A 24,582-nucleotide genomic window follows, 5' to 3' on the forward strand; every position below is an offset into this window, starting at 1 on the left:
GAACTCTTTGATCGCCTCCAAGGTGCCCACATCTTCACTAAATTGGACTTAAGAGGCGCCTATAACCTCATCCGCATCAGAGAGGGGGACGAGTGGAAAACGGCATTTAACACCAGAGATGGACACTTTGAGTATCTGGTCATGCCCTTTGGACTGTGCAATGCCCCTGCCGTCTTCCAAGACTTTGTCAATGAAATTTTTCGTGATCTGTTATACTCCTGTGTTGTGGTATATCTGGACGATATCCTAATTTTTTCTGCCAATCTAGAAGAACACCGCCAGCATGTCCGTATGGTTCTTCAGAGACTTCGTGACAACCAACTCTATGCCAAAATTGAGAAATGTCTGTTTGAATGCCAATCTCTTCCTTTTCTAGGATATTTGGTCTCTGGCCAGGGACTACAGATGGATCCAGACAAACTCTCTGCCGTCTTAAATTGGCCACGCCCCTCCGGACTCCGTGCTATCCAACGCTTTTTGGGGTTCGCCAATTATTACAGGCAATTTATTCCACATTTTTCTACCATTGTGGCTCCTATCGTGGCTTTAACCAAGAAAAATGCTGATCCCAAGTCCTGGCCTCCTCAAGCAGAAGACTCCTTTAAACGACTCAAGTCTGCCTTTTCTTCGGCTCCCGTGCTCTCCAGACCTGACCCTTCCAAACCCTTCCTATTGGAGGTTGATGCCTCCTCAGTAGGAGCTGGAGCTGTTCTTCTACAAAAAAATCCTTCCGGGCATGCTGTCACTTGTGGTTTTTTCTCTAGGACCTTCTCTCCAGCGGAGAGGAACTACTCCATCGGGGATCGAGAGCTTCTAGCCATTAAATTAGCACTTGAGGAATGGAGGCATCTGCTGGAGGGATCAAGATTTCCTGTTATTATCTACACCGACCACAAGAACCTCTCCTACCTCCAGTCGGCCCAACGGCTGAATCCTCGCCAGGCCCGGTGGTCTCTGTTCTTTGCCCGATTTAATTTTGAGATTCACTTTCGTCCTGCCGATAAGAACATTAGGGCCGATGCTCTCTCTCGTTCCTCGGATGCCTCAGAAGTTGATCTCCCTCCGCAACACATCATTCCACCTGACTGCCTGATCTCCACTTCTCCTGCCTCCATCAGGCAGACTCCTCCAGGAAAGACCTTTGTTTCTCCACGCCAACGCCTCGGAATCCTCAAATGGGGTCACTCCTCCCATCTCGCAGGTCATGCGGGCATCAAGAAATCTGTGCAACTCATCTCCCGCTTCTATTGGTGGCCGACTCTGGAGACGGATGTTGGGGACTTTGTGCGAGCCTGCACTATCTGTGCCCGGGATAAGACTCCTCGCCAGAAGCCCGCTGGTTTTCTTCATCCTCTGCCTGTCCCCGAACAGCCTTGGTCTCTGATTGGTATGGATTTTATTACTGATTTACCCCCTTCCCGTGGCAACACCGTTATTTGGGTGGTCGTTGATCGATTCTCCAAAATGGCACATTTCATCCCTCTTCCTGGTCTTCCTTCTGCGCCTCAGTTGGCTAAACAATTTTTTGTACACATTTTTCGTCTTCACGGGTTGCCTACGCAGATTGTCTCGGATAGAGGGGTCCAATTCGTGTCTAAATTCTGGAGGGCTCTCTGTAAACAACTCAAGATTAAATTAAATTTTTCCTCTGCATATCATCCCCAGTCCAATGGACAAGTAGAAAGAATTAACCAGATCCTGGGTGATTATTTGCGACATTTTGTTTCCTCCCGCCAGGATGACTGGGCAGATCTCCTTCCATGGGCCGAATTTTCGTATAACTTCAGGGTCTCTGAATCTTCCTCCAAATCCCCATTTTTCGTGGTGTACGGCCGTCACCCTCTTCCCCCCCTCCCTACCCCCTTGCCCTCTGGTCTGCCCGCTGTGGATGAAATTTCTCGTGACCTTTCCATTATATGGAGAGAGACCCAAAATTCTCTCTTACAGGCTTCTTCACGCATGAAGAGGTTCGCGGATAAGAAAAGAAGAGCTCCCCCCGTTTTTTCCCCTGGAGACAAGGTATGGCTCTCCGCTAAATATGTCCGCTTCCGTGTCCCTAGCTACAAGTTGGGACCACGCTATCTTGGTCCTTTCAAAATTTTGTGTCAAATTAATCCTGTCTCTTATAAACTTCTTCTTCCTCCTTCTCTTCGTATCCCTAATGCCTTTCACGTCTCTCTTCTCAAACCACTCATCCTCAACCGTTTTTCTCCCAAATCTGTTCCTCCCACTCCTGTTTCCGGCTCCTCGGACGTCTTCTCGGTCAAGGAAATTTTGGCTGCCAAAAAGGTCAGAGGGAAAAATTTTTTTTTAGTAGACTGGGAGGGTTGTGGTCCTGAAGAGAGATCCTGGGAACCTGAGGACAACATCCTTGATAAAAGTCTGCTCCTCAGGTTCTCAGGCTCCAAGAAGAGGGGGAGACCCAAGGGGGGGGGGTACTGTTACGCCGAGCGCTCCGGGTCCCCGCTCCTCCCCGGAGCGCTCGCTTCACTCCCTCCGCTGCAGCGCTCCGGTCACGTCCTCTGACCCGGGGCGCTGCGATCCTGCTGCCAGCCGGGATGCGATTCGCGATGCGGGTAGCGCCCGCTCGCGATGCGCACCCCGGCTCCCCTACCTGACTCGCTCCCCGTCTGTTCTGTCCCGGCGCGCGCGGCCCCGCTCCCTAGGGCGCGCGCGCGCCGGGTCTCTGCGATTTAAAGGGCCACTGCGCCGCTGATTGGCGCAGTGGTTCCAATTAGGGTTTTCACCTGTGCACTTCCCTATATTACCTCACTTCCCTTGCACTCCCTTGCCGGATCTTGTTGCCTTAGTGCCAGTGAAAGCGTTCCTTGTGTGTTCCTTGCCAGTGTTTCCAGACCTTCTGCCGTTGCCCCTGACTACGATCCTTGCTGCCTGCCCCGACCTTCTGCTACGTCCGACCTTGCTTCTGCCTACTCCCTTGTACCGCGCCTATCTTCAGCAGCCAGAGAGGTGAGCCGTTGCTAGTGGATACGACCTGGTCACTACCGCCGCAGCAAGACCATCCCGCTTTGCGGCGGGCTCTGGTGAAAACCAGTAGTGGCTTAGAACCGGTCCACTAGCACGGTCCACGCCAATCCCTCTCTGGCACAGAGGGTCCACTACCTGCCAGCCGGCATCGTGACAGTTGGACATCTCTGAAGAAGTAATTTCTTCTAATCAGCCTATTGATACTTCTATACTATGGGCTGGGCCCAAAGGGCCATATGTGTGTTTGGTAACGCAAGCGTTGCTTTGACCGCCAAAAGGCGAAGAACCATATTAATGAAACTCGACCCACAATTGGCCAATCTCACTACTGCAGAGTTTGAACCTTCTACTGAAGGTCTTTTGTTCTGGGATAATTTCTTGAAGGAAATAGGAAAATTTTAGGAATTTTTACCTCATTAGATAAAGCTCAAACATCTCTCCGCAAAGTTTGGGAGGGCCGGAAAAGGAAGAAGCCATTTTTCCCGCTGCTCTATCTCATCCAGAGGTTTATCCAGAGGCTCTTTTAACCAAGAGAGATCCCAAATGGTGCCCCCTCCTACCAGCCAACACCATTTTTTCCCACCAAGGCCAGACCATGGAGATCTAGAGGAACACAAGGATTTCCAAAATCCAGATCATCTACAGGTAAGTCCCTGTCCTCTATTTTCTTTCCTTCTTCCATTAGGCGGAAGACTCAGACATTTTTTCCAAACTTGGGCATCCATAACCTCAGACTCTTGGATTCTCAACACCATCTTCCCCTCTACAAACTTTTTTCCCTCTTCCGATTCATTTTTCCTCTCTAGACGAGAGTCTGATAGAACAGGAAATAGCATACCTTTCTTTGAAACATGCCATTACTCAGGTCCCTCTGCATTCCCCAGGTTTTCTCAGCAACATTTTTCCTAGTAAAGAAAAGAGATGGTGGTCACAGACCAGTGATCAACCTACGACATCTTAACAATTTCATATTTTATCATCATTACAAGATGGAGGGTATTCACCTCCTAAGAGATCTTTTAGTCAAAAAAGACTGGCTTGTGAAGGTAGACCTGAAAGATGCCTACCTTATGGTCCCTATTCATCACTCACATCAACATTATCTCCAATTCATGTGGAAGAACAAGAAATGGCAATTCACTTGTCCCCCTTTTGGCCTCTCTTCAGCCCCCTTGTGTTTTACCAAACTCCTGAAACCAGTGGTATCCCTTTTAAGAAGCCGAGGTTTTCGTCTTAGTATATACTTAGACGTCATTCTCATCATGGCTCAATCAGAGACCTTGATTCATCATCACCTCCAATGGACATTATCCCTTCTAACCAATTTAGGCTTTTCGATCAATCTTAAAAAGTCTATACTGACCCCCTTGAGGGAAGTAGAATTTTTAGATTTTTCAATAAATACTCAGCTTACTACTCTCAGTCTTCCTCTCAAAAAATTACATTTAATTCGGAAAGAAATACGCACTATTCTAAACAAACAAACTATATCCTTAAGGACTGTTGCACGCATAATAGACCTTTTGGCGGCCTCCATTCAGGCTATATTTCAAGCCCCTTTACATTACAGGGCCTTGCAACGCCTCAAAATACAACACCTCAGAGAAGGTATATCTTATTCGGACAATGTTCTCTTTTCATCAGAAGCCAGAAAATAACTTTTATGGTGGCTTCATCAAGTCCAACTTTGGAATGGCAAGACCATTTTCAATTGCATTCCGGATATGATAATAGAATCTGATGCCAGTCTTCTCGGCTGGGGCGCTCGATGTGGTCACCTATCCACAGGAGGAAAATTGTCAAAAGAAGAGAATTCTCTTCACATCAATGCTCTGGAACTATTAGCAGGTTTCTTTGCCATCAAGAGCTTTGCAAAGTTCAGATCACATTGCTGTATTTTGCTTCATAAGGACAACATGTCTGCAGTCCAATACATCAACAAATTGGGAGGTAAAACCTCAAAGACTTTATCAGATATCACTTCCAACATTTGGAATTTCTGTTTCGACAACAATATTGACCTAAAAGCAGAATACTTACCTGGCCTCTCCAACGATGCAACAGATTGGAACTCCCGCTTCCTGTCAGACCACAGCGACTGGATGCTAGATCCTTCAGTTTTCTATTCAATCAATTCTTATTGGGGTCCAATGTATTTGGATCTATTCGTGTCCCATTTTAACCGACAACTCCCACTCTTCTTCAGCTGGCGTCCGGATCCAGAAGCTCTGGGAGTGAATGCTTTTCTTCAGATCTGGCCATCGAAGATCCTTCACGCTTTCCCTCCTTTTTGCAATGATTCCGAGGGTCCTTTCTCAACTATCCAACATCAGGCCACATTAGTTCTAATAATCCCTTGGTGGCCATCCCAAGTTTGGTTCCCTCAAATCCTGAGTCTATTAATAGACTTCCCAATCCTTCTTCCAGCTCTTCTTCACATCCTTTAAGATCCATCCGGGAATCCTCACCCTCTTGTTCTTTCAGGAGGACTTCAACTTGTGGCATGTCTCATTTCAGGTCTTCAACACTTGACATCGAAGTTTCTCAATATACTAGAGACATCCTTCACGAAGCTTGGGCCCCAGGTACCAAGAAAGCTTACAGATCACCCTGGAGACTTTGGGTTCATTGGTGCTATCAGAGACATTTGGATCCCTGTCATACCTCTATCTCACATATCTTGAACTATCTTTCAGAAGCTTTTGATTCTGGTAAGGCTTACAGAACCATTAACCTGTACAGATCAGCCATCTCTTCTGAACATGACCTCATCGATACGATTCCAATCGGCAGACATCCTTTAGTCTGTAGACTCCTTAGAGGTATTCAGAAGACCTCCTTGCCCTAAATACCGTTCTACTTGGGATGTATCATTGCTTCTTAATCTTTTTTCTTCTTGGGAAGATAATGACCTACTTCCTTTTAAAATTTTTATCTTACAAATTAACTACCCTTTAAGGTTCAATATCCATTAAAAGAGTATCTGACGTCAGAGCTCTTGATATCACTCATAGATCCTTTTACCCTCAGGGGGTTCACTTTATTATCAACCGCAGAACTAAGACTAACATCCATTCAGTTTTCTATCCAGCCTTTTTACAAAATCCTTAACTATGTGTAGTCAGATGTCTAAAAGCTTACAAATTAAACACTATTCCTCTCAGACTTATTAATTCTTCCCAACTCCTCATTTCCACCTTCCAGTATCTTCCCCTACTCTTGCCAGATGGGTTAGACAATCCATGTCTATAGCTGACATTGATATTTCTCAATTCGGGGCTCACTCTGTAAGAAGTGCTATGTCCACTAAAACTATCCAATCAGGTGGCTCACTTTCTGATCTTCTTAAAGCAGCTGATTGGTCATCAGAATCATGTTTAAAATCATTTTACTTTAGACCAAAAACTCATGTTGCTATGTCAATTTTATAGTTTATCATATTAGAATTGTATAGCTTTAAACTTGCACTTTATTATGAGCCTCCTGACGGAAGTAAAATTGAAGATTTTCCTAATAACTTATAACGGAAAATATAGATTTTTTCTGGGTTTTTCCCTGTTATATATTTAAGACTTTAGTTTTTTCTTCTCTTCAATCCACTTTGAGGTCACATCGAGAACAAAGGAAGTATTCCTTAATTAGAGACCTTTTATGGACTAGGACCTATCTTGATTGGTGATTAACCTATTCATGTTTGGTTTCACCATAAAGTTTTTTCTCTTTTCATTGTATTAATCTTTTCGCTCTCGGGAGCCTCAGTAAAGAGAAAGATATGCACTATATTACTCGCCTCCTGTCGTTAATAAAATCTATATTTTCCATTATAAGTTATTAGGAAAATCTTCATTTTTCTTTCCGTTTTACGTTACTCAGATTCTTCTTCTTTCTATTCATAAAATCTTTGATTGTTTTGTTATGTCTGTATGTGATTATAGGTTTTCATTCAGCTACTTCTTTTAGTTCAGGGTCCTGCTCAATCATGTACCAATACTTTATGGCATTGATCTCATTTGGGTGTTTCTAAAAGGAAAAACAAACCGTTTTTTTGTTTTGTTTCTTCTTAGATCCATTCATTAATTCTCTCTATGTCATCTTTTCTACTTTTTCATATGCTGACTATATCAATAGTGATGGGTATCCTCTGTGTTTTAATCTCTCCTTAACCCCTTAAGGACCGGGCCATTTTTCTTTTTTGCACTTTCGTTTTTTCCTCCTCACCTTCTAAAAATCATAACTCTTTTTTTTATTTTTATTTTTTTATTTTGCAACATAATAAACTACAGAACAATAAGTATGTGCAATATTAAATAAGAATACAATAACAGTATATAAAGAAACAAAATTATTCGAGAAAGAAAAATAAAAAATTAATCAAGGGTATTTAGGTACTACTTACAATATCCAATGGCCTTATAAAAAAAAAAAAAATATATAAAAATCATAACTCTTCAAATTTTCTATTTACAAACCCATATGAGGGCTTTTTTTTTTTGTTCCACCAATTTTGCTTTGTAATTACATCAATCATTTCACCACAAAATCTATGGCAAAACCAAGAAAAATTTTTTTGTGGGGCATAATTGAAAAAAAAACCTCAACAAAACGCCATTTTGTTACTTTTGGGGCTTCCGATTCTATGCAATGCACTTTTTGGTAAAAATGACACCTTTTCTTTATTCTGTAAGTTTGTACGGTCACAAAGATACCTAATTTATATAGGTTTTATTTCATTTTAATTATAACTACATGCACCAAAATTTGTAAATTTAAAATTGTCTTCTTCTGACCCCTATATCTTTTTTATTTTTCTGCCTACAGAGATGTATTTTTTCCTCTGTGATCTGAAGTTTTTATCGGTACCATTTTTGTTTTGATGGGACTTTTTGATTGCTTTTTATAATTTTTTTAAAGTTACACAAAATGACCAAAAATCGCAATTTTCGACTTTTGAGTTTTTATACATATATATGCCATTGACTTTGTGGTTTAATTAACATAATATTTTTATAGTTCGGACATTTATGCATGCGGCGATACCACATATGTTTATGTTTATTTATGTTTACATTTTTTTTAATGGGAAAAGCAGGGTGATTCAAACTTTTATTAGTGGGGGTTAAATCACATTTATTATCTTATTTTTTTTTACACCATTTTTTTGTACCCATAGGGGACTATTACATGCAATCTTCTGATTGCATACACTGTTCAGTGCTATGCCATTTCATAGCATTGATCAGTGTTATCAGTGCTCTGCTGCTCCAGCCTGGATCTCAGGCATGGAGCAGCATAGCGCCAATCAGATGGAGATGGAGGCAGGCAGCAACCCTCCCCCATTCATACAGCTGTTCGGGATGCCGCGATTTCAATGCTGCAGTCCCGAACAGTCTGACTGAGCTGCCGGGAATGGTTTAGTTTTGTTTTAGACACGGGGATCAACTTTGATCGCTGCGTCTAAGGGGTTAATGCCAGGCATCACCGCGATCGGTGATGTCCAGCATTAGTCACAGGTCATGGCGGCTGATAGCAGCCGGGACCACCCGGCTATAACGTGGGGTCAGCCCTTTGTCCTTAAGGTGTTAATGGGGTACTCCACTGGAAAAAAAATTAATTCAAATCAACTGGTGCCAGAAAGTTAAACAGATTTGCAAATTACTTCTACTTAAAAATCTTAATCCTTCCAGTACTACAGAGGAAGTTCTTTTCTTTTTGAATTTCTTTTCTGTCTGACCACAGAGCTCTCTGCTGACACCTCTGTCCATGTCAGGAACTGTCCTAAAATGACTGTTCCTAAAATGGACAGAGGTGTCAGCAGAGAGCACTGTGGTCAGACTGAAAATAAATCTAAAAAGAAAAGAACTTCCTGTAGAGCATCCAGCAGCTGATAAGTACTAGAGGGATTAAGATTTTTAAATAAAAATTATTTACAAATCTATAAGGGAAAAAAGGGGGGGTACCAAATGCCTCTAGACTAATACCATAAAATGGTACATGATGATGGAATTACAGAAAAAATAAATCGGACTGTGCTTCACTTTAAATGATGTACAAATTTAATATAAATTAATATAAAATATTACAAATGAGACATAAAATAAATAATGCAAATCTAATACATAAATGCCTCCTACCACAGGGCCCTTGTGGGGAGGTATGATATTTGAATACAAAGCATATATTAAAAAATTTTAAAATATAGCATGTAAATTATGTTCTACCGCTATCCCAATATATTGCAAACCGACATAGTGTACTTTTGTGCGGTACACTCCGTTCTCATGTGATTTAGAACAGTTCACAAAGTGATATGGTTACCAACTCCTAAGGGTAGTTTTGGCTGGACATCCGAGAGATGGATATGTGGGGGCTGTGTCCAGCGCTAGCGTGCGCTAACGGTGACGGGCCCGGATGCCACAGGCCAAAAAAGGTCACCGATCACGGAGTAATTGCAGGCTCGATGGCAGATGTAGTGGAGGCTGTGTCCAGCGCTGGCATGCGCTTGCGGTGACGGGCCCGGTTGCCGCAGGCCGAGGAGAAGTCACCGGTCACGGAGTGGCTCCGGAGGTGGAGATGTACTCGGAGATGGCTGAATCTTGCTACGGAAACAAGGAAAGGAAAGCCTCGTGGAAGATCTCTCGGCGTCTGGTGAAATGGCGGATGGGTTACAGCCAGGTGTGAAATCAGCAGATGATGGAGTTGTGTCGGAGGTAAGTGATGGCGGTTTGTGGATTGCGGTGGTCATGCAGTAAATTTTTCTTTCTCTAGACGCGTTTCAGGGTACTTTATATATGACCCTTTCCTCAGTAGAGATATCTTTAACAGTGAAGCTCAAAGTCCTTTTATACATGTTACCTGTCTAATTGTTACAGGTGTGTTTCTGTTTAGATCTTCCGCAAATAGCGGAATGGAACGGGAAACATGGGGTTGTTTCATCTTGATAAAGCAGTGTTCACATTTAGAATCAGTATGTATGCGTTCTTGTTTAAATATAGTATTATATATATTGTAAACATTGGAATGGTACATATAGCACACAGTAAGATGTACAGATAGAGTGTATAATACTGAAATAGAAATATTGATAAAAATAAAAAAAAATATAAAAAAAAAAATATAGTAAATATAAAATTAAAGATAATATAAAAATAAAATATATTGATAAAAGTAGAAATAAATGAGAATGAAATTAAAATTAGAAATAAGTAGAAAAATACAGAAAATAAAAATAAAAAAGGATAATAAATAAAAAGATGTAAAGTAAATATAAAACAGATGCATAAATGAAATAAAATACTATAGATTTACATAATAAAGTTACTGAAAATAATTAGTGTACAGGAAGGTTGAAGGATGGCCTGTCATGCAGAACAAAGATAGAGTGGGTCCAACCCCTCCATGGGGGCCCCCAAATAGAAAAGGGGGGGCCTCCATGGGGAGAGCGGGACACACTCTGCAGAAATCCAAAAAGTTCAAAATTCGAGTTCAGGCCATTCGGCTCTAGAGAATTAAATTCATAAATCTTCTGACTTTCAGCCTTAGACATTTTAACAATGAAGCTGCCTCCTCTCCAATCTTTCTTGATAGTTTGTAAGCCTGTGTAGAAGAAGGTAGTAATTTCTTTATTGTGAAATTTTGCAAAATGGGCTGATAAAGGGTGTTTTAGGTTTCCATTTTTTATGTTTGTTAAGTGTTCAGCAATTCTAGTCTTTAATGGTCTTTTTGTTCTCCCAATGTATTGTTTCATACATCCACACTGTATCAAATATAGTACTCCACTTGTGTGGCACGAAATGTGTTCTTTAATGATCCATTTAAAGTCAGTAGTACATGATGAAATTTCTGTCGTTTTTTTAGGGCCCTTCACTTTCATACAATTGGGGCATATTCCACATCTAAAAAAGCCTTTTGTGTTTAGCCACGTCTCAGACATATTATGAATTTTTATGGGTGGTTTTATACTTGGTGCAATCGTTATCCCCAAATTGGGGGCCTTTTTATATACAATGGGGGCTCGGTCTGGCAGCAATCCTCCTATATCCTTATCTTGTTTAACCATATACCAGTGCTTATTAATGATTTGTTCAATTTTTTTATATTCATAATTATAAGGTAGAATTAGTTTAATTGAATGTTCAGTGGGTATAGTGTCATTATCTTTTGGTGTAAAAAACGTGGTTCTATCTAGAAGTTTAACATGATTAAGGGACTGGGTTAAAAGTGTGTCCGGATAATTTTTGTCTTTGAAAAGAGAAGTCATATCTTCTGCTTCTTCCAGAAAAGTATTATTCGATGTACAGTTACGTTTTAAATGGCGAAACTGTCCTTTAGGGATATTTGTAAGCCAACTAGACAGGTGGCAACTTGTATAGTCGATATAACTGTTTTTCGTAGTGGGTTTTTTATAAGTATTGCAATTTAATCTAGTTTTATCCGGACTCACTTTGATCTCTAAGTCAAGAAAGGTGATAGATTGTGTGCTAATGTGTGAAGTAAAGTTGAGAAAGTGACTGTTAGTGTTTAAATTATTAATAAATAATTCTAAATCTGTGATGGACCCATCCCAAATTAAAATAATATCATCGATATAACGCCTCCAGAGCATCAGATTTGCGCCAAGGTGGGGGGTGATGGTATCCTCTTCCCAAGATGCCATAAACAAATTAGCATAACTTGGCGCAAATCTGGTGCCCATCGCGGTACTGATTAACTGTAAAAAATAATCACCATTGAAGTAGAAATAATTGTGAGTAAGAATGAAATTAATAGCTGTGAGGATAAATTCAATCTGTGAGGGTTTGTGGTTGTGTTTGAGTAAAAATTTCTGAGTTGCTGCCAGACCCAAATTGTGACGTATATTTGTATAGAGAGATGATACATCCAGAGTGGCCAAAATATGATTATCAGACCAGTTAAATGATTCAATTATTTTGACAATTTGGGTGGTATCTTTAATATAAGATTTGGTACTTTGTACTATATCTTGTAAAAATTTGTCTACATATTGGGACAGATTTGAAGTCATAGACCCAATCCCAGATATGATAGGTCTACCCGGAGGGCTAATTAAGCTCTTATGTGTCTTGGGTAGACAGTAAAAAACAGGAAGTCTCTCATGAGTGCTCAAGATGAATTTATATTCGTTATCATTGAGGATATCTTCCTCTAAAGCTTTTTTACAGATATTTAATAATTGGGCACTGTATTCTGCAGTGGGATCCTTTGTTAATTTTTTATATGTCGTACCATCATTCAGCTGTCTTTGACATTCATTTATATAGTCTTTTGTATTTAAAATCACAATACCTCCCCCCTTGTCGGCGGGACGTATTGTGATTTCATTATTGGCCTGTAGTTCATGAATTGCTTTCTTTTCTGCAAAATTGATATTAGATTTTTGTTTGTGGCTGTATTTTAGTTGTCTAATATCTTTTTCTACTAGATTTTTAAAAGTCACAATATCTGGACCCATCATATTTTTGGGATAGAACCAAGATTGTGGTTTAAGATTCGTGTGTACAAATTCCGTAGGTTTGGATTCATATTGGAAAGGGTGTTTAATGAAGTATTTTTTTAAACAAATAGTTCTAATAAATTTTTCAAGACCGACATATGTGTCGAATTTTTTTAAAGGATAAGATGGAGCAAATTTTAAGCCCTTATTCAACAATTTAGTCTGAGCAGGAGTTAGAGTATGATTGCTTAAATTAATAATAACATTGTCTATTGGTGTGGATGTGTCTTTCCTATTTTCTGAGGTGGTTGTGATAGGTTTTCTAGTTCTAAATTTTCTTCGTGTCCTCTTTTTTGGGGGGGGGGTGGGTTCGGTGTTGCAATTGGTTCTATGTAGTTTTTCCCAGGTATGGGATGCATCTCCACTGTTACTGTCTGTGTTCTCTGTGTTGGTCCTGTTGGTTGTGGTCGATGTGTTTGGTACTGATTGTGTCTGTATGGAGATTGTGGATATTTTCTCCACTTGGGGGAGTAGTGTTGTGTTTGATAAGTGTAGTGAGATTGGTGATGGTTGGTATAAGGAGGATATTTCTTTCTGGTGTATGGAGATGGGTTTTGTATGTAATTGAGAATGGTCTGAGGGTGTTCTTCCCCAAAAAAATGTTTTTTATCTGTCAAAGGGGCATATCTGTTCTGAGTATTGATATTGTAAGTGGTTACTTTCTCTGATGTGGCTAATCTAGAAGGTTTAATCGTGGTTTGCCATAAGAGTTTTTTTTATTTTTCTACTGATAATTTCTTCTTCTAATTTATCCAATTTTTTACATAGATATTCTTGTTGTTTAAGATATTCCGGGGATTGGTCATATTGGTCTAATAGTAATTTGATTTGGTTAATTTCATTATCTTGGGTGACTATAAGTTCTTTTCTTCTTTCTATGACCAATCTGACCAGTCCCTTAGAATATTCTTTAAGGGTTTTATCCCATTTGGAATTAAACTGTTCACTTTCTAAGTCCCCCGCAGGGGTTTTGTTTAGATATAGACCTTTTGGGATATGGTCTATCTCTAGTAGGTGGGACAGACTTTTGATTTCCCACTGATTTCTTAATCTGCGCGACAAGACATTCTCCAACCGTCTGAGACGTGGCTAAACACAAAAGGCTTTTTTAGATGTGGAATATGCCCCAATTGTATGAAAGTGAAGGGCCCTAAAAAAACGACAGAAATTTCATCATGGCTCGTTGGCAGGTAAGATAAAGTGCGTTTTATTTTATTTTGCAGCCCGCACGGGATAACATGAGAAAAGTGAGCACCGGAGTACTAGATCGCCGCTGTCAAAGCTGACAGCGGCGTCTATTGGGATCTATGAATGCTCCCAGGTGGGCGATATATCGCGATGTATCGTCACCTAGACGGTATCGCGATATATCGCGATATATCGAATCGCCACACTGGTATCGCGATTCGAATCGAATCGCCAAATTCTTGGCGATTCACACCCCTAATAATTTACATGCTATATTTGAACATTTTTTAATATATGCTTTGTATTCAAATATCATACCTCCCCACAAGGGCCCTGTGGTAGGAGGCATTCATGTATTAGATTTGCATTATTTATGTCTCATTTGTAATATTTTATATTAATCTATATTAAATTTGTACATCATTTAAAGTGAAGCACAGTCCGATTTATTTTTTCTGTAATTCCATCATCATGTACCTTTTTATGGTATTAGTCTAGAGGCATTTGGTACCCCCCCCCTTTTTTCCCTTATATATTATTTTGTACTAGTATTTTTTTGGTGTAAATACTTTCCATTTAGCCTCGATTAATTTATATTGTGAGCTGCACATACCCCATTTTTTTTAATTTACAAATCTGTTTAACTTTCTGGCACCAGTTGATTTTAAATAAAAATGTTTTCCAGTTATGTACCCCTTTAAGCTCTTTATCTTGAAGTTAGTACTTTTCAGGGTTGGTGTTATTTCTTTTGAAGGGGTACTCCACTGGAAAACATTTTTTTTTATCAACCGGTGCCAGAAAGCTAAACAGATTAGTTAACTAGGATCGTGCTTCAATTATATTAGGATGGTTTGCAGGGTCTGAAAAAAAGGTTCCTGGGATGTTCGGCGCCAACCGTGGATGGAATAAAGATGTGGTGAGTCTCAGTTATTTAAAAAATGTTCTTTATTGCCGTTCAGACGCGTTTCGAGGTCTTGCACCTCTTTATCAATGATTAAGGCATATGATGTATGCCTTAATCATTGATGAAGAGGTGCAAGACCTCGAAACGCGTCTGGTACGGCAATAAAGAACATTTTTGAAATAACTGAGACTCACCACATCTTTATTCCATCCACGGTTGGCGCCGAACATCCCGGGAACCTTTTTTCCAGACCCTGCAAACTTGCCTCATTGAGTGTGCTGCCACACATCTCGAGCAACCCGGACGGCTGCACCGCAAACAGGATCCAAAGGGATCACATATACCAGACGTTCACAAGGTTGTTGTGTGCCAACACAACCTTGCAAGGTGAGATCATTACTTATATCCACCTGATTACGTTCACCTAGTTCAAAACATATTGCCCAATAGGAAGCTCTGTTTTTGTATTTTTGTATACAGCCCCACCAATTATAATAGGATGTACAGATTGTATTAAAAATTGATATAAAATATAAAATATTCCACCTCACAAGGGGCCCCTTGTGAGAGGAGTATACAATGACCTAAAATAGACTATTACTGGTAACTAATTAATATCACAGAATGCACTATTAAACTGGAACAGTTATAGACAAATTGCACTGAAATAGTGAAGGCAAAATATACTGATATGGACTGAAAGAGTTAAAGACCCTTGACTTGCCGGGAAGTCTCTTTGAAAACAGTTCTTTTCACTGGAGAGATGATAATGCAATATTGTAACAAGTTCCTCTTAATGGATGACAATGAAACAATGTTTGGTGTGTTAAACTGAGGAAGTATTAAAGTTTACAGTTGCTAGTTTCACTGTATCACGTGTCAGGACAGATAACAGGCAGCTTTGGGGTACATTACCGGTCCTGAGAGCGGAAGACTCCCGTGAGGCTGGATGGATCTAGCACTTGGATGGTCACTGCAGGTGGGCTACCTCCGAGTCCCGTCGCTGGCAGGCGTCGGTGATGGACACTTTCAGAGTTGGCACTCGCTGGTGGAAAAGTCCTGCCGTGGAGTCCAGGTCTGCAACAGACCGATAGTGAAAGCCTCTGCCTCGTGAGGGTGGCGTGTGATGTCAGTGCCAGCACCTGCAGGATGTGCTTTGATTCCACAGCTCGCTGTGGATCCACTCAAAACTAGATGTAAATTATGGACCGGAGCGGCAAGATCAACGGGGTCGTCTCCGGACCGGACCAGCAAGGCCACAGAGGTATGTCCAGATAAAATTTAAGTGCCAAGTGCAGTCAGTGATAGTCCGCAAACTGACTAGACGCGTTTCAGGGTATATGAATGGACCCTTTCTTCAGTAGTCATAATTTTAGCTGATCATACTCGCCATTTTATAGAAGCTTTGATCCAATCAGAAAATCACAAATGTAAAATAGAAAACGAGATCTGGATTACAAAATCACATGAATAAGCCATATATAAACCAAAACTGGATTGATAAGAAGGTCGCAATGCAAGCAAGAAGCAATAGTAAATGTGAATAGGGGGTAAAACTTTGCGTTAAATTTTACAAAGTAACATTATAGCATATGTATGTGCAATGTGAACTATGATTTAAATGTAAAAGTAGTAAGCCTGACATTATAATGGTATATCAAGAGAATAGTGTTACGCCGAGCGCTCCGGGTTCCCGCTCCTCCCCGGAGCGCTCGCTACACTCTCGCTCCCGCAACGCCCCGGTCAGATCCACTGACCGGGTGCGCTGCGATACCGCCTCCAGCCGGGATGCGATTCGCGATGCGGGTGGCGCCCGCTCGCGATGCGCACCCCGGCTCCCGTACCTGACTCGCTCTCCGTCGGTCCTGTCCCGGCGCGCGCGGCCTTGCTCCCTAGGGCGCGCGCGCGCCGGGTCTCTGCGATTTAAAGGGCCACTGCGCCGCTGATTGGCGCAGTGGTTCTAATCAGTGTGTTCACCTGTGCACTCCCTATGTATACCTCACTTCCCCTGCACTCCCTCGCCGGATCTTGTTGCCATTGTGCCAGTGAAAGCGTTCCCTTGTTTGTTCCTAGCCTGTGTTCCAGACCTCCTGCCGTTGCCCCTGACTACGATCCTTGCTGCCTGCCCCGACCTTCTGCTACGTCCGACCTTGCTTCTGTCTACTCCCTTGTACCGCGCCTATCTTTAGCAGTCAGAGAGGTTGAGCCGTTGCTAGTGGATACGACCTGGTCACTACCGCCGCAGCAAGACCATCCCGCTTTGCGGCGGGCTCTGGTGAATACCAGTAGTGACTTAGAACCGGTCCACTAGCACGGTCCACGCCAATCCCTCTCTGGCACAGAGGATCCACCTCCTGCCAGCCGGCATCGTGACAAATAGTCAGGGTGAGAGTTGTAACCCTAGTTGGTGTGAACACCATTCTATTATGAGATGTACCAATAAGATACATTTTTAAAGAAAAAATAAATATAAAATAGCAGCAAAAACGTAATTATTACAAAGTATTCATAGAATATAGAATGATAGCAGTTAGACACAGATAGCGGGTGTGGTGGAAGATAAATAGAAAAAAACGGACTAACTAATTGTTAGTGTGAATACTATTCTATTATATAGGTGAATATATAGTGAAATTGTAACTTTTAATTGGTATAGACACCATTCTATTTTTTATATATAAGCCAGTAATGTTTGAAATTATTATTTAAAATGATCAACTTGGATATATAGAGAACAGCAAAGTAGTATTTGTAAAAAGTGTTTGGGATGTTAAACTGGGTAGATTTTTACTTTTACTATTATTATTATTTTTTCATAAAAAATCTTTGTGTACATAATATTGGAATCTATGATCTATAATTTTACGCTCTAATTCTATATTTCACATTGTATCTATTATTCACACATTCATTATAGAACGGTATTCACACTAGTCAGGTTTTTTTCAATCAATTGATTCTCCTATATACCTGCCACACCCAAGTCTACCCTCCGTATTCCCAGTTTAACATTCCAAACACTTTTTACAAATACTACTTTGCTGTTCTCTATATAACCAAGTTGATAATTTTATTCACTTTATACATTTCACATTTTCAAACATTACTGGCTTATATATAAAATAGAGTGGTGTCTATACCAATTAAAAGTTACAATTTCACTATCTATTCACTTATATAATAGAATAGTATTCACACTAACAATTAGTTAGTCCGTTTTTTTTCTATTTATCTTCCACCACACCCGCTATCTGTGTCTAACTTCTATCATTCTATATTCTATGAATACTTTATAATAATTACGTTTTTGCTGCTATTTTATATTTATTTTTCTTAAAAAATGTATCTTATTGGTACATCTCATAATAGAACGGTGTTCACACCAACTAGGGTTACAACTCTCACCCTGACTATTCTCTTGATATACCATTATAATGTCAGGCTTACTACTTTTACATTTAAATCATAGTTCACATTGCACATACATATGCTATAATGTTTCTTAAATTGTAAAATTTAACGCAAACTTTTGCCCCCTATTCACATTTACTATTGCTTCTTGCTTGCATTGCGACCTTCTTATCAATCCAGTTCTTGGTTTATATATGGCTTATTCATGTGATTTTGTAATCCAGATCTCGTTTTCTATTTTAAATTTGTGATTTTCTGACTGAATGAAAGCATCTATAAAATGGCGAGTATGATCAGTTAAAATTATGACTACTGAAGAAAGGGTCCATTCATATACCCTGAAACGCATCTAGTCAGTTTGCAGACTATCACTGACTGCACTTGGCACTTAAATTTTATCTGGACATACCTCTGTGGCCTTGCTGGTCCGGTCCGGAGACGACCCTGTTGATCTTGCCGCTCTGGTCCATAATATACATCTAGTTTTGAGTGGATCCTTAGCGAGCCGTGGAATCAAAGCACATCCTGCAGGTGCTGGCACTGACATCACACGCCACCCTCACGAGGCAGAGACATCTACTACCGGTCTGTTGCAGACCTGGTCTCCACGGCAGGACTTTTCCACCAGCGAGTGCCAACTCTGAAAGTGTCCATCCCCGACGCCGGCCAGCGCCGGGACTCGGAGGTAGCCCACCTGCAGTGACCATCCAAGTGCTAAATCCATCCAGCCTCACGGGAGTCTTCCGCTCTCAGGACCGGTAATGTACCCCAAAGCTGCCTTTTATCAGTCCTGACACAGTGATACAGTGAAACTAGCAACTGTGAACTTTAATACTTCCTCAGTTTAACACACCAAACATTGTTTCATTGTCATCCATTAAGAGGAACTTGTTACAATATTACATTATCATCTCTCCAGTGAAAAGTACTGTTTTCCAAGAGACTTTACGGCAAGTCAAGGGTCTTTAACTCTTTCAGTCCATATCAGTATATTTTGCCTTCACTATTTCAGTGCAATTTGTCTACAACTGTTCCAGTTTAATAGTGCATTCTGTGATATTAATTAGTTACCAGTAATAGTCTATTTTAGGTCATTGTATACTCCTCTCAAAGGGGCACCTTGTGAGGTGGAATATTTAATATACATTTTTAATAAAATCTGTACATCCTATTATAATTGAAGCACGATCCTTGTTTCCTTCAATTGATTCATATAGTTTACCTTCCTTGAGGTCTGGGTATTTTTGTCTCTTTTTCTTATATTTATTATTGGCACCATAGGTATAGGTGCATTACCCATTTGTCCTCGGTTGGTGATATAATTGTGAGCTGCACATATTTTTTCCTCTTTTTCCAGATTTGTTAACTACTTCTATTTAAAAATCTTAACCCTTCCAGTATTTAGAAGCTGCTGTATGCTCCACAGGAAGTTCTTTTCTTTTTGAATTTCCTTTCTGTCTGACCACAGTGCTCTCTGCGGACATGTCTGTCCATTTTAGGAACTGTCAAGAATAGGAACAAATCCCCATAGCTATCCTATTCTAAGTACTGGAAGAATTAAGATTTTTAAATAGAAGTGATTTACAAATCTGCTTAACTTTCTGGCACCAGTTGATTTAAAAAAAATGTTTTCCAGGGGAGTACCCCTTTAAGGCGGATGAACTGACTGAATGGAATACCATTACGAAAATGAGTAGGATGTGAACTTGAATAGTGGAGTAATGAGTACGAATTCTAATTCCTTATCTCCATACATGCTGGTGAAGACCATATTTATTTTATTTTTGGTATTCAGATAAATCACAAAGCCGTCAAAGTCTGTCTGTGATCCTTCCCATAATATTAACATGTCATTCACATATCTGTGGTATGATTTAATTCTGCTGACATATGGATTACATGTAGAATATACATAATTCTGATGTTTTATCAGAGGAGGCCAGTAAAGTATGGATAGCCTATACACCCGCATCATGTGGGATGTGAGTGTACAGGTACTCTATGTCGATGGAGGTGGGGGAAAAAGATTTCTGCCATACAAAATCGTAAAATAATTCTCCTGTATGTTTTAGGTAAGATGGCATTACTTTTAAAAGGGGGGCGTAACATCCAATCAATGTATTTTGAAAGGTGTTCTGTCGCAGGGCCAATCCCGGCCACTATAGGGAGGCCTGGTGGTTGGTTGGCTCTGCGACTTATGTATCTTGGGGAGAATATACCATTTAGGTCTTGCAGGATGAGAAAAGACATTCAGCTGTTTTTTCTCTAATTACCCCTTTATCCAAATCTCTTAGAAATGTATGTAAATGAAATAACATTTTGTTAGTGGGATCACTCTTCATTTTTTCATATACAAGTTTCGTTTAGTTGACGTTCTGCCTCCATTTTATATTGTGCTGTGTACCAGACAACTACGCTGCTTCCCTTGTCTGCACGACTAACTAGGACCTGTTCTTGTTCAGCTACCCATTTTAATGCTTTGATTTCCTGATCAGACATATTCATTTTCACTTCTGGATAAATCAGACATTTTAAGTCTCCCAGTACAGCTTTATTAAAAAAATCAAGGGCACTGTCTTGCAAGATAGGGGGATAAAATTTTGAAGGGACTCCTGTAAACCGTTGCGTTATTATCGTATTCTCAGTAATGATATTGCTTTCTTCCTCTTCAGCTAAATTAGACAGTATGTTAATACTCTCCAATTCTTGGGGATCAAACTCTTGTACAACTCTAAAGCCCTAAGGGCCAATGAAACATTGGGCTTCACCTATTTTAATGAATCCTCTCTCTTGGATCTTTGAGTTTTTTTTTCTTGAAAAAACTTATGGAGATTGATTTTCCTTATTGATTTAAACATATCTATTTCAAACTGAGTATAATCAAATCTCTCCTTTATTCTGAAATGTAAACCTTTTGATAAAGCAGCAATACATTCAGGGGTCAAAACAACATCATTAAGCTTGATTACATTGTTACTCTCTTTTACCTCCAAGAAACACTCTTGCGTTTCTGGTATTTCTTTCTTTCTGTTTCTCCTTACGCTTTCCTCGGAGCGTCTTCTGCCTAAAAGGAAGGGATCATTCACATTGGTTTGATCTTTATTGGATGTTTCTTTAGTGTTGTCATCGGATACACTGGTATCCAAGTCCGTTGTCCAATAGTCATTACTTTGTTTTTTATACTGCATCCTCCTTCTTCCTAATAATGTTCCCATATATAATCTGCAATAAGGTTCACATGGGCGGATTTGTTTGCGTGTTTCCCACTGCGAGTTTGAATAGTAAGAGCGGTTTGATGAATATCCCCCTATGTTTTGTGTTATTTTCAATAACAGAAGAAAGGACCTGCCACTGTCATATGCTGCCCTTACATAAGATGACTATACATCACACAAACGTATGGAGGGCGCTACCTCTGTGTATTACCTTTAGTCGGTCAGTAAGGATTCCATGGCTCAATCCCTCATTCAAGTACTAACACTCAGCAGTTATGCAGATTAGGCACAAAACTAATGTACATCTGACATGTGGAACCAAACTTTAAACACAGCCGAAGTATGGATGCAAATACAGGAATGCTGGGACCAGGCAAATAGAAGCAACCACATACACTCCAGGGCGCTGTGACCGAACCCAGGGCTTTCACCCTATGAGGGAGTCCCTCTCCAAGGCTTCTTAAGTAGTATCCTTTATTAGCAATGCATGTAAGCTCTGTCACACCAGAGCCTTCATTAGGCAGGATGGTATATACATTTTTTTTAATTTATCTTATTTTCTTTAGACGTCAATTAAGTTGTCAGAATGGATTGTCCTCTTCTGTTGTCCCAAGTTTGGGGGAAACATGAGACCCCAGGTCTAAATATCATCATGGCTATTTGTCTTTATCCATCATCACGAGTAAATTATCCCCAGCAGCTAATCCTATTAGGAGCCATATGTCCTTCTATAAATCAGTTTACAGCTTCTGACTTATAATAGGATTACAGAATAATAACTAGTACTTTAAAATGCTCAAACTTATGAAATGTATCTATCTATCTATTATCATTTAAGTTCTACAATAGACAATAAACATAAAACAGTATGAGGATAACCTGATTAAACCAGATTGCCGCACATTAACCACTAGATGTCATTGAAGATCCCGCAGCAGGTGCAGATGGAAGATTTTAACCTCTTCTATGCTGAGTCTTCCACCAATCATGCCATGCATTTGATGCAATGGGACATACTGCAGGCATATTCACACATTCATTATTTAGCAATCAATGACATTGTCATGCACGTAGCTCTACTCATAATAAGCCAGAGCTGTACAAATGTATATGTCTATATATTAAGTCCTCCCCCTCTCTAAAACCCATTTTCCTACCTCCTCCTCTGTGTAGATGCTCTCCAGAAAAGAACATTATCTTCATTTCAGTAACACAGTCCTTGCTCTGCCCTCAGGATTTGTCCTTTAAGTGCTTACCATTGTTCTTCATTGCCAATGATTAGTTCCATGCTATAGAGGTACTAAAATGAAGGATGGGACTATAGGGGTGATCCTATGAATAAGTGCAAAAAATAATATGGAAACTGCATATGTATTGTGCTATTGAAGACCACAGAGATCCTTCGAGGATGACAATCCACTCATATTTATCCCCATCATTGTCTGCATCAGCAGCAAGGACAATCCAGCAAGCAGCTGAGCCACAGACTGTGCTTGTTCTTAGCTGAGATAATCGAGAATTCACCAGTGATGAAAGTGTTATTCCTTCCTACAAACAAGGCCAGGATTCTGGATTTTGTGATAGGAGTGAAAAGCAGAACAGGAACCGGCTTGAGGCCAGAACAGTGATGCTCCCTCTGCTGACTACTATATATGGCACAATGAGATGATGGTTTCATAAAATAATTTTTGTTGCTTGAGTTGGACAGTAATAATGATCTATCTATGATCATTGTACTGAATTAAGCATCTAAATTAAAAGCAATAATGAGATGCACACTATTTTGGGTGTTATGACCTGACGTGAGCAGAAAGAGGGGGCGAAAGTCCAGAATCCAGAGGCTGCCTAACCTAAATTTCCAATCAACCTTTCAATAAAGGTGTTATATAGTTGCAAGTCAGTTACAAACATATATTATAATACTACTTATGACCCTATAGATAATACAATATCTGATTATGATTTTAGAACACCACATTGTAATCCAGTAGGCTTCTGTTCCCACCGATGTTCTGTATCTAAATTAGTGGTTCTTTTTTTCAATATTCAAACAAAGTTTATTGAAGGAGTATACGCACAGTACAGTCAAAAAAAAGCCTTCATACTTAAGGACCATAACATATCGTACCAAAAAAAAAAAATAACGTAAACTACTGCGTATTCTTCCTGAGTAGCTAAACAAGTTTTCAGTTCACATTCTTGAGGAAAAACTGGCTAATGACAATAGCTATCGCAATGAGGACATATCTACAGTATCGAAAGAGGGGAAGAGAACAGAGGAGTAAACAGAGGATAAAAAAGAAGGGATTATAAGCAAAAGAGGGAGAACATAGCAAAGAAGTATCACCAACCTCAGAGTCCCCGTCCGCCACCTCCGACAGGCCCACCATCCATAATCTAAGTCGTCATCAAGGGTTCGTCTCAAAGTACATCAGAGCACAACAGTAAGGGAGAGGGGGGAGGGAGGGGGGCAGTCACAAGTAAGTAACAGGGGGGGGGGAAGGGAGGGGGGAGCAGTAATGTAATGTAAAAGGGGGAGTGTATTCAAAGGCCCAAAAAAGAGGAGCTGGACATTCCCGGTGGGAATCTGGGATTGTTCAGTATTGGCACCAAAGGGCCATCTGGAGAGAAGAGGGACGTATTATGAAGGAACCTCTTAAAAACTGTGAACAGTTCCCGAGACACCCAGGGGAATCCGTGAAGGTCCCGCATGGTAATTGTATTGGGTGGTAACCAAGGGACAGATAGCATCTCAAAGTTCAAGTCTGCTAATTCTACTGCCACCCATCGCTTGGCGCATCGACCATGAAAGAAGTCCAAGAAACGCAACAGTGAGGCTGCGATATAGTATGCTTTGCAGTCAGGGATTGCCAGACCCCCAGATTGTTTCCGTCTCGTCAGTATCCACTTGGCTATCCTCACCGGCCGATCCGCCCAAATGAAGGAGCGCACCAATGATTCCAATTTCTTGAAAAAGGTCAGGGGCAGGGCCAGGGGAATGGTTTGGAACAGATATAGCAAACGAGGTAGCACATTCATTTTTAGAATGTTCGCTCTGCCCAACCAGGAAAAGGTACCCCTGGACCATTTAGTCAAGTCCCTCTCTATGGCCGTCAATAGGGGCTGGAAATTGAGGGAGAACATATGGGTTAGGTCAGCAGGGACATGTACCCCCAGGTATTTAATGGAGGAGGAAGACCATCTAAAAGGATAAATTCGGCGAAGGGTCAACAGCACGTCCGGGGGGAGAGTAATGTTCATCGCTACACTCTTTTCCATGTTCACCCGGTGATTACTAAAGTAAGAGTACCTACGTAGGGTGTCGTTGAGCGCCGGGAGGGAGGAAATGGGAGAGGGAAGATACA

At 40.5% G+C, this 24,582-nt stretch overlaps 1 protein-coding gene across 11 annotated transcripts in view; it reads right to left on the reverse strand.

Moving 5' to 3' along the window:
* The window catches only part of PIGZ (phosphatidylinositol glycan anchor biosynthesis class Z), a 79,823-nt gene extending 56,986 nt beyond the window's left edge, over nucleotides 1–22,837 (reverse strand). For 2 of the 11 annotated variants that reach the window (XM_056565331.1, XM_056565328.1), the window contains exons 1-2: nucleotides 22,474–22,837; nucleotides 20,990–21,066 (exon numbers count right to left, since the gene is read on the reverse strand). In XM_056565331.1, coding sequence (XP_056421306.1) covers nucleotides 20,990–21,066; nucleotides 22,474–22,505 — 109 coding nt within the window. In that variant the 5' untranslated portion in view covers nucleotides 22,506–22,837. Of the gene's footprint in view, nucleotides 1–3,826; nucleotides 3,894–20,989; nucleotides 21,067–22,374 lie in introns of those variants that run through there. The other 9 variants (XM_056565336.1, XM_056565330.1, XM_056565335.1 and 6 more) reach the window with 6 other exon arrangements.
* Nucleotides 22,838–24,582: the final 1,745 nt, after the last annotated feature.

The sequence above is a fragment of the Hyla sarda genome, chromosome 3 (genome assembly GCF_029499605.1).
Source record: "Hyla sarda isolate aHylSar1 chromosome 3, aHylSar1.hap1, whole genome shotgun sequence".
Classification (NCBI taxonomy): Eukaryota; Metazoa; Chordata; class Amphibia; order Anura; family Hylidae; genus Hyla; species Hyla sarda.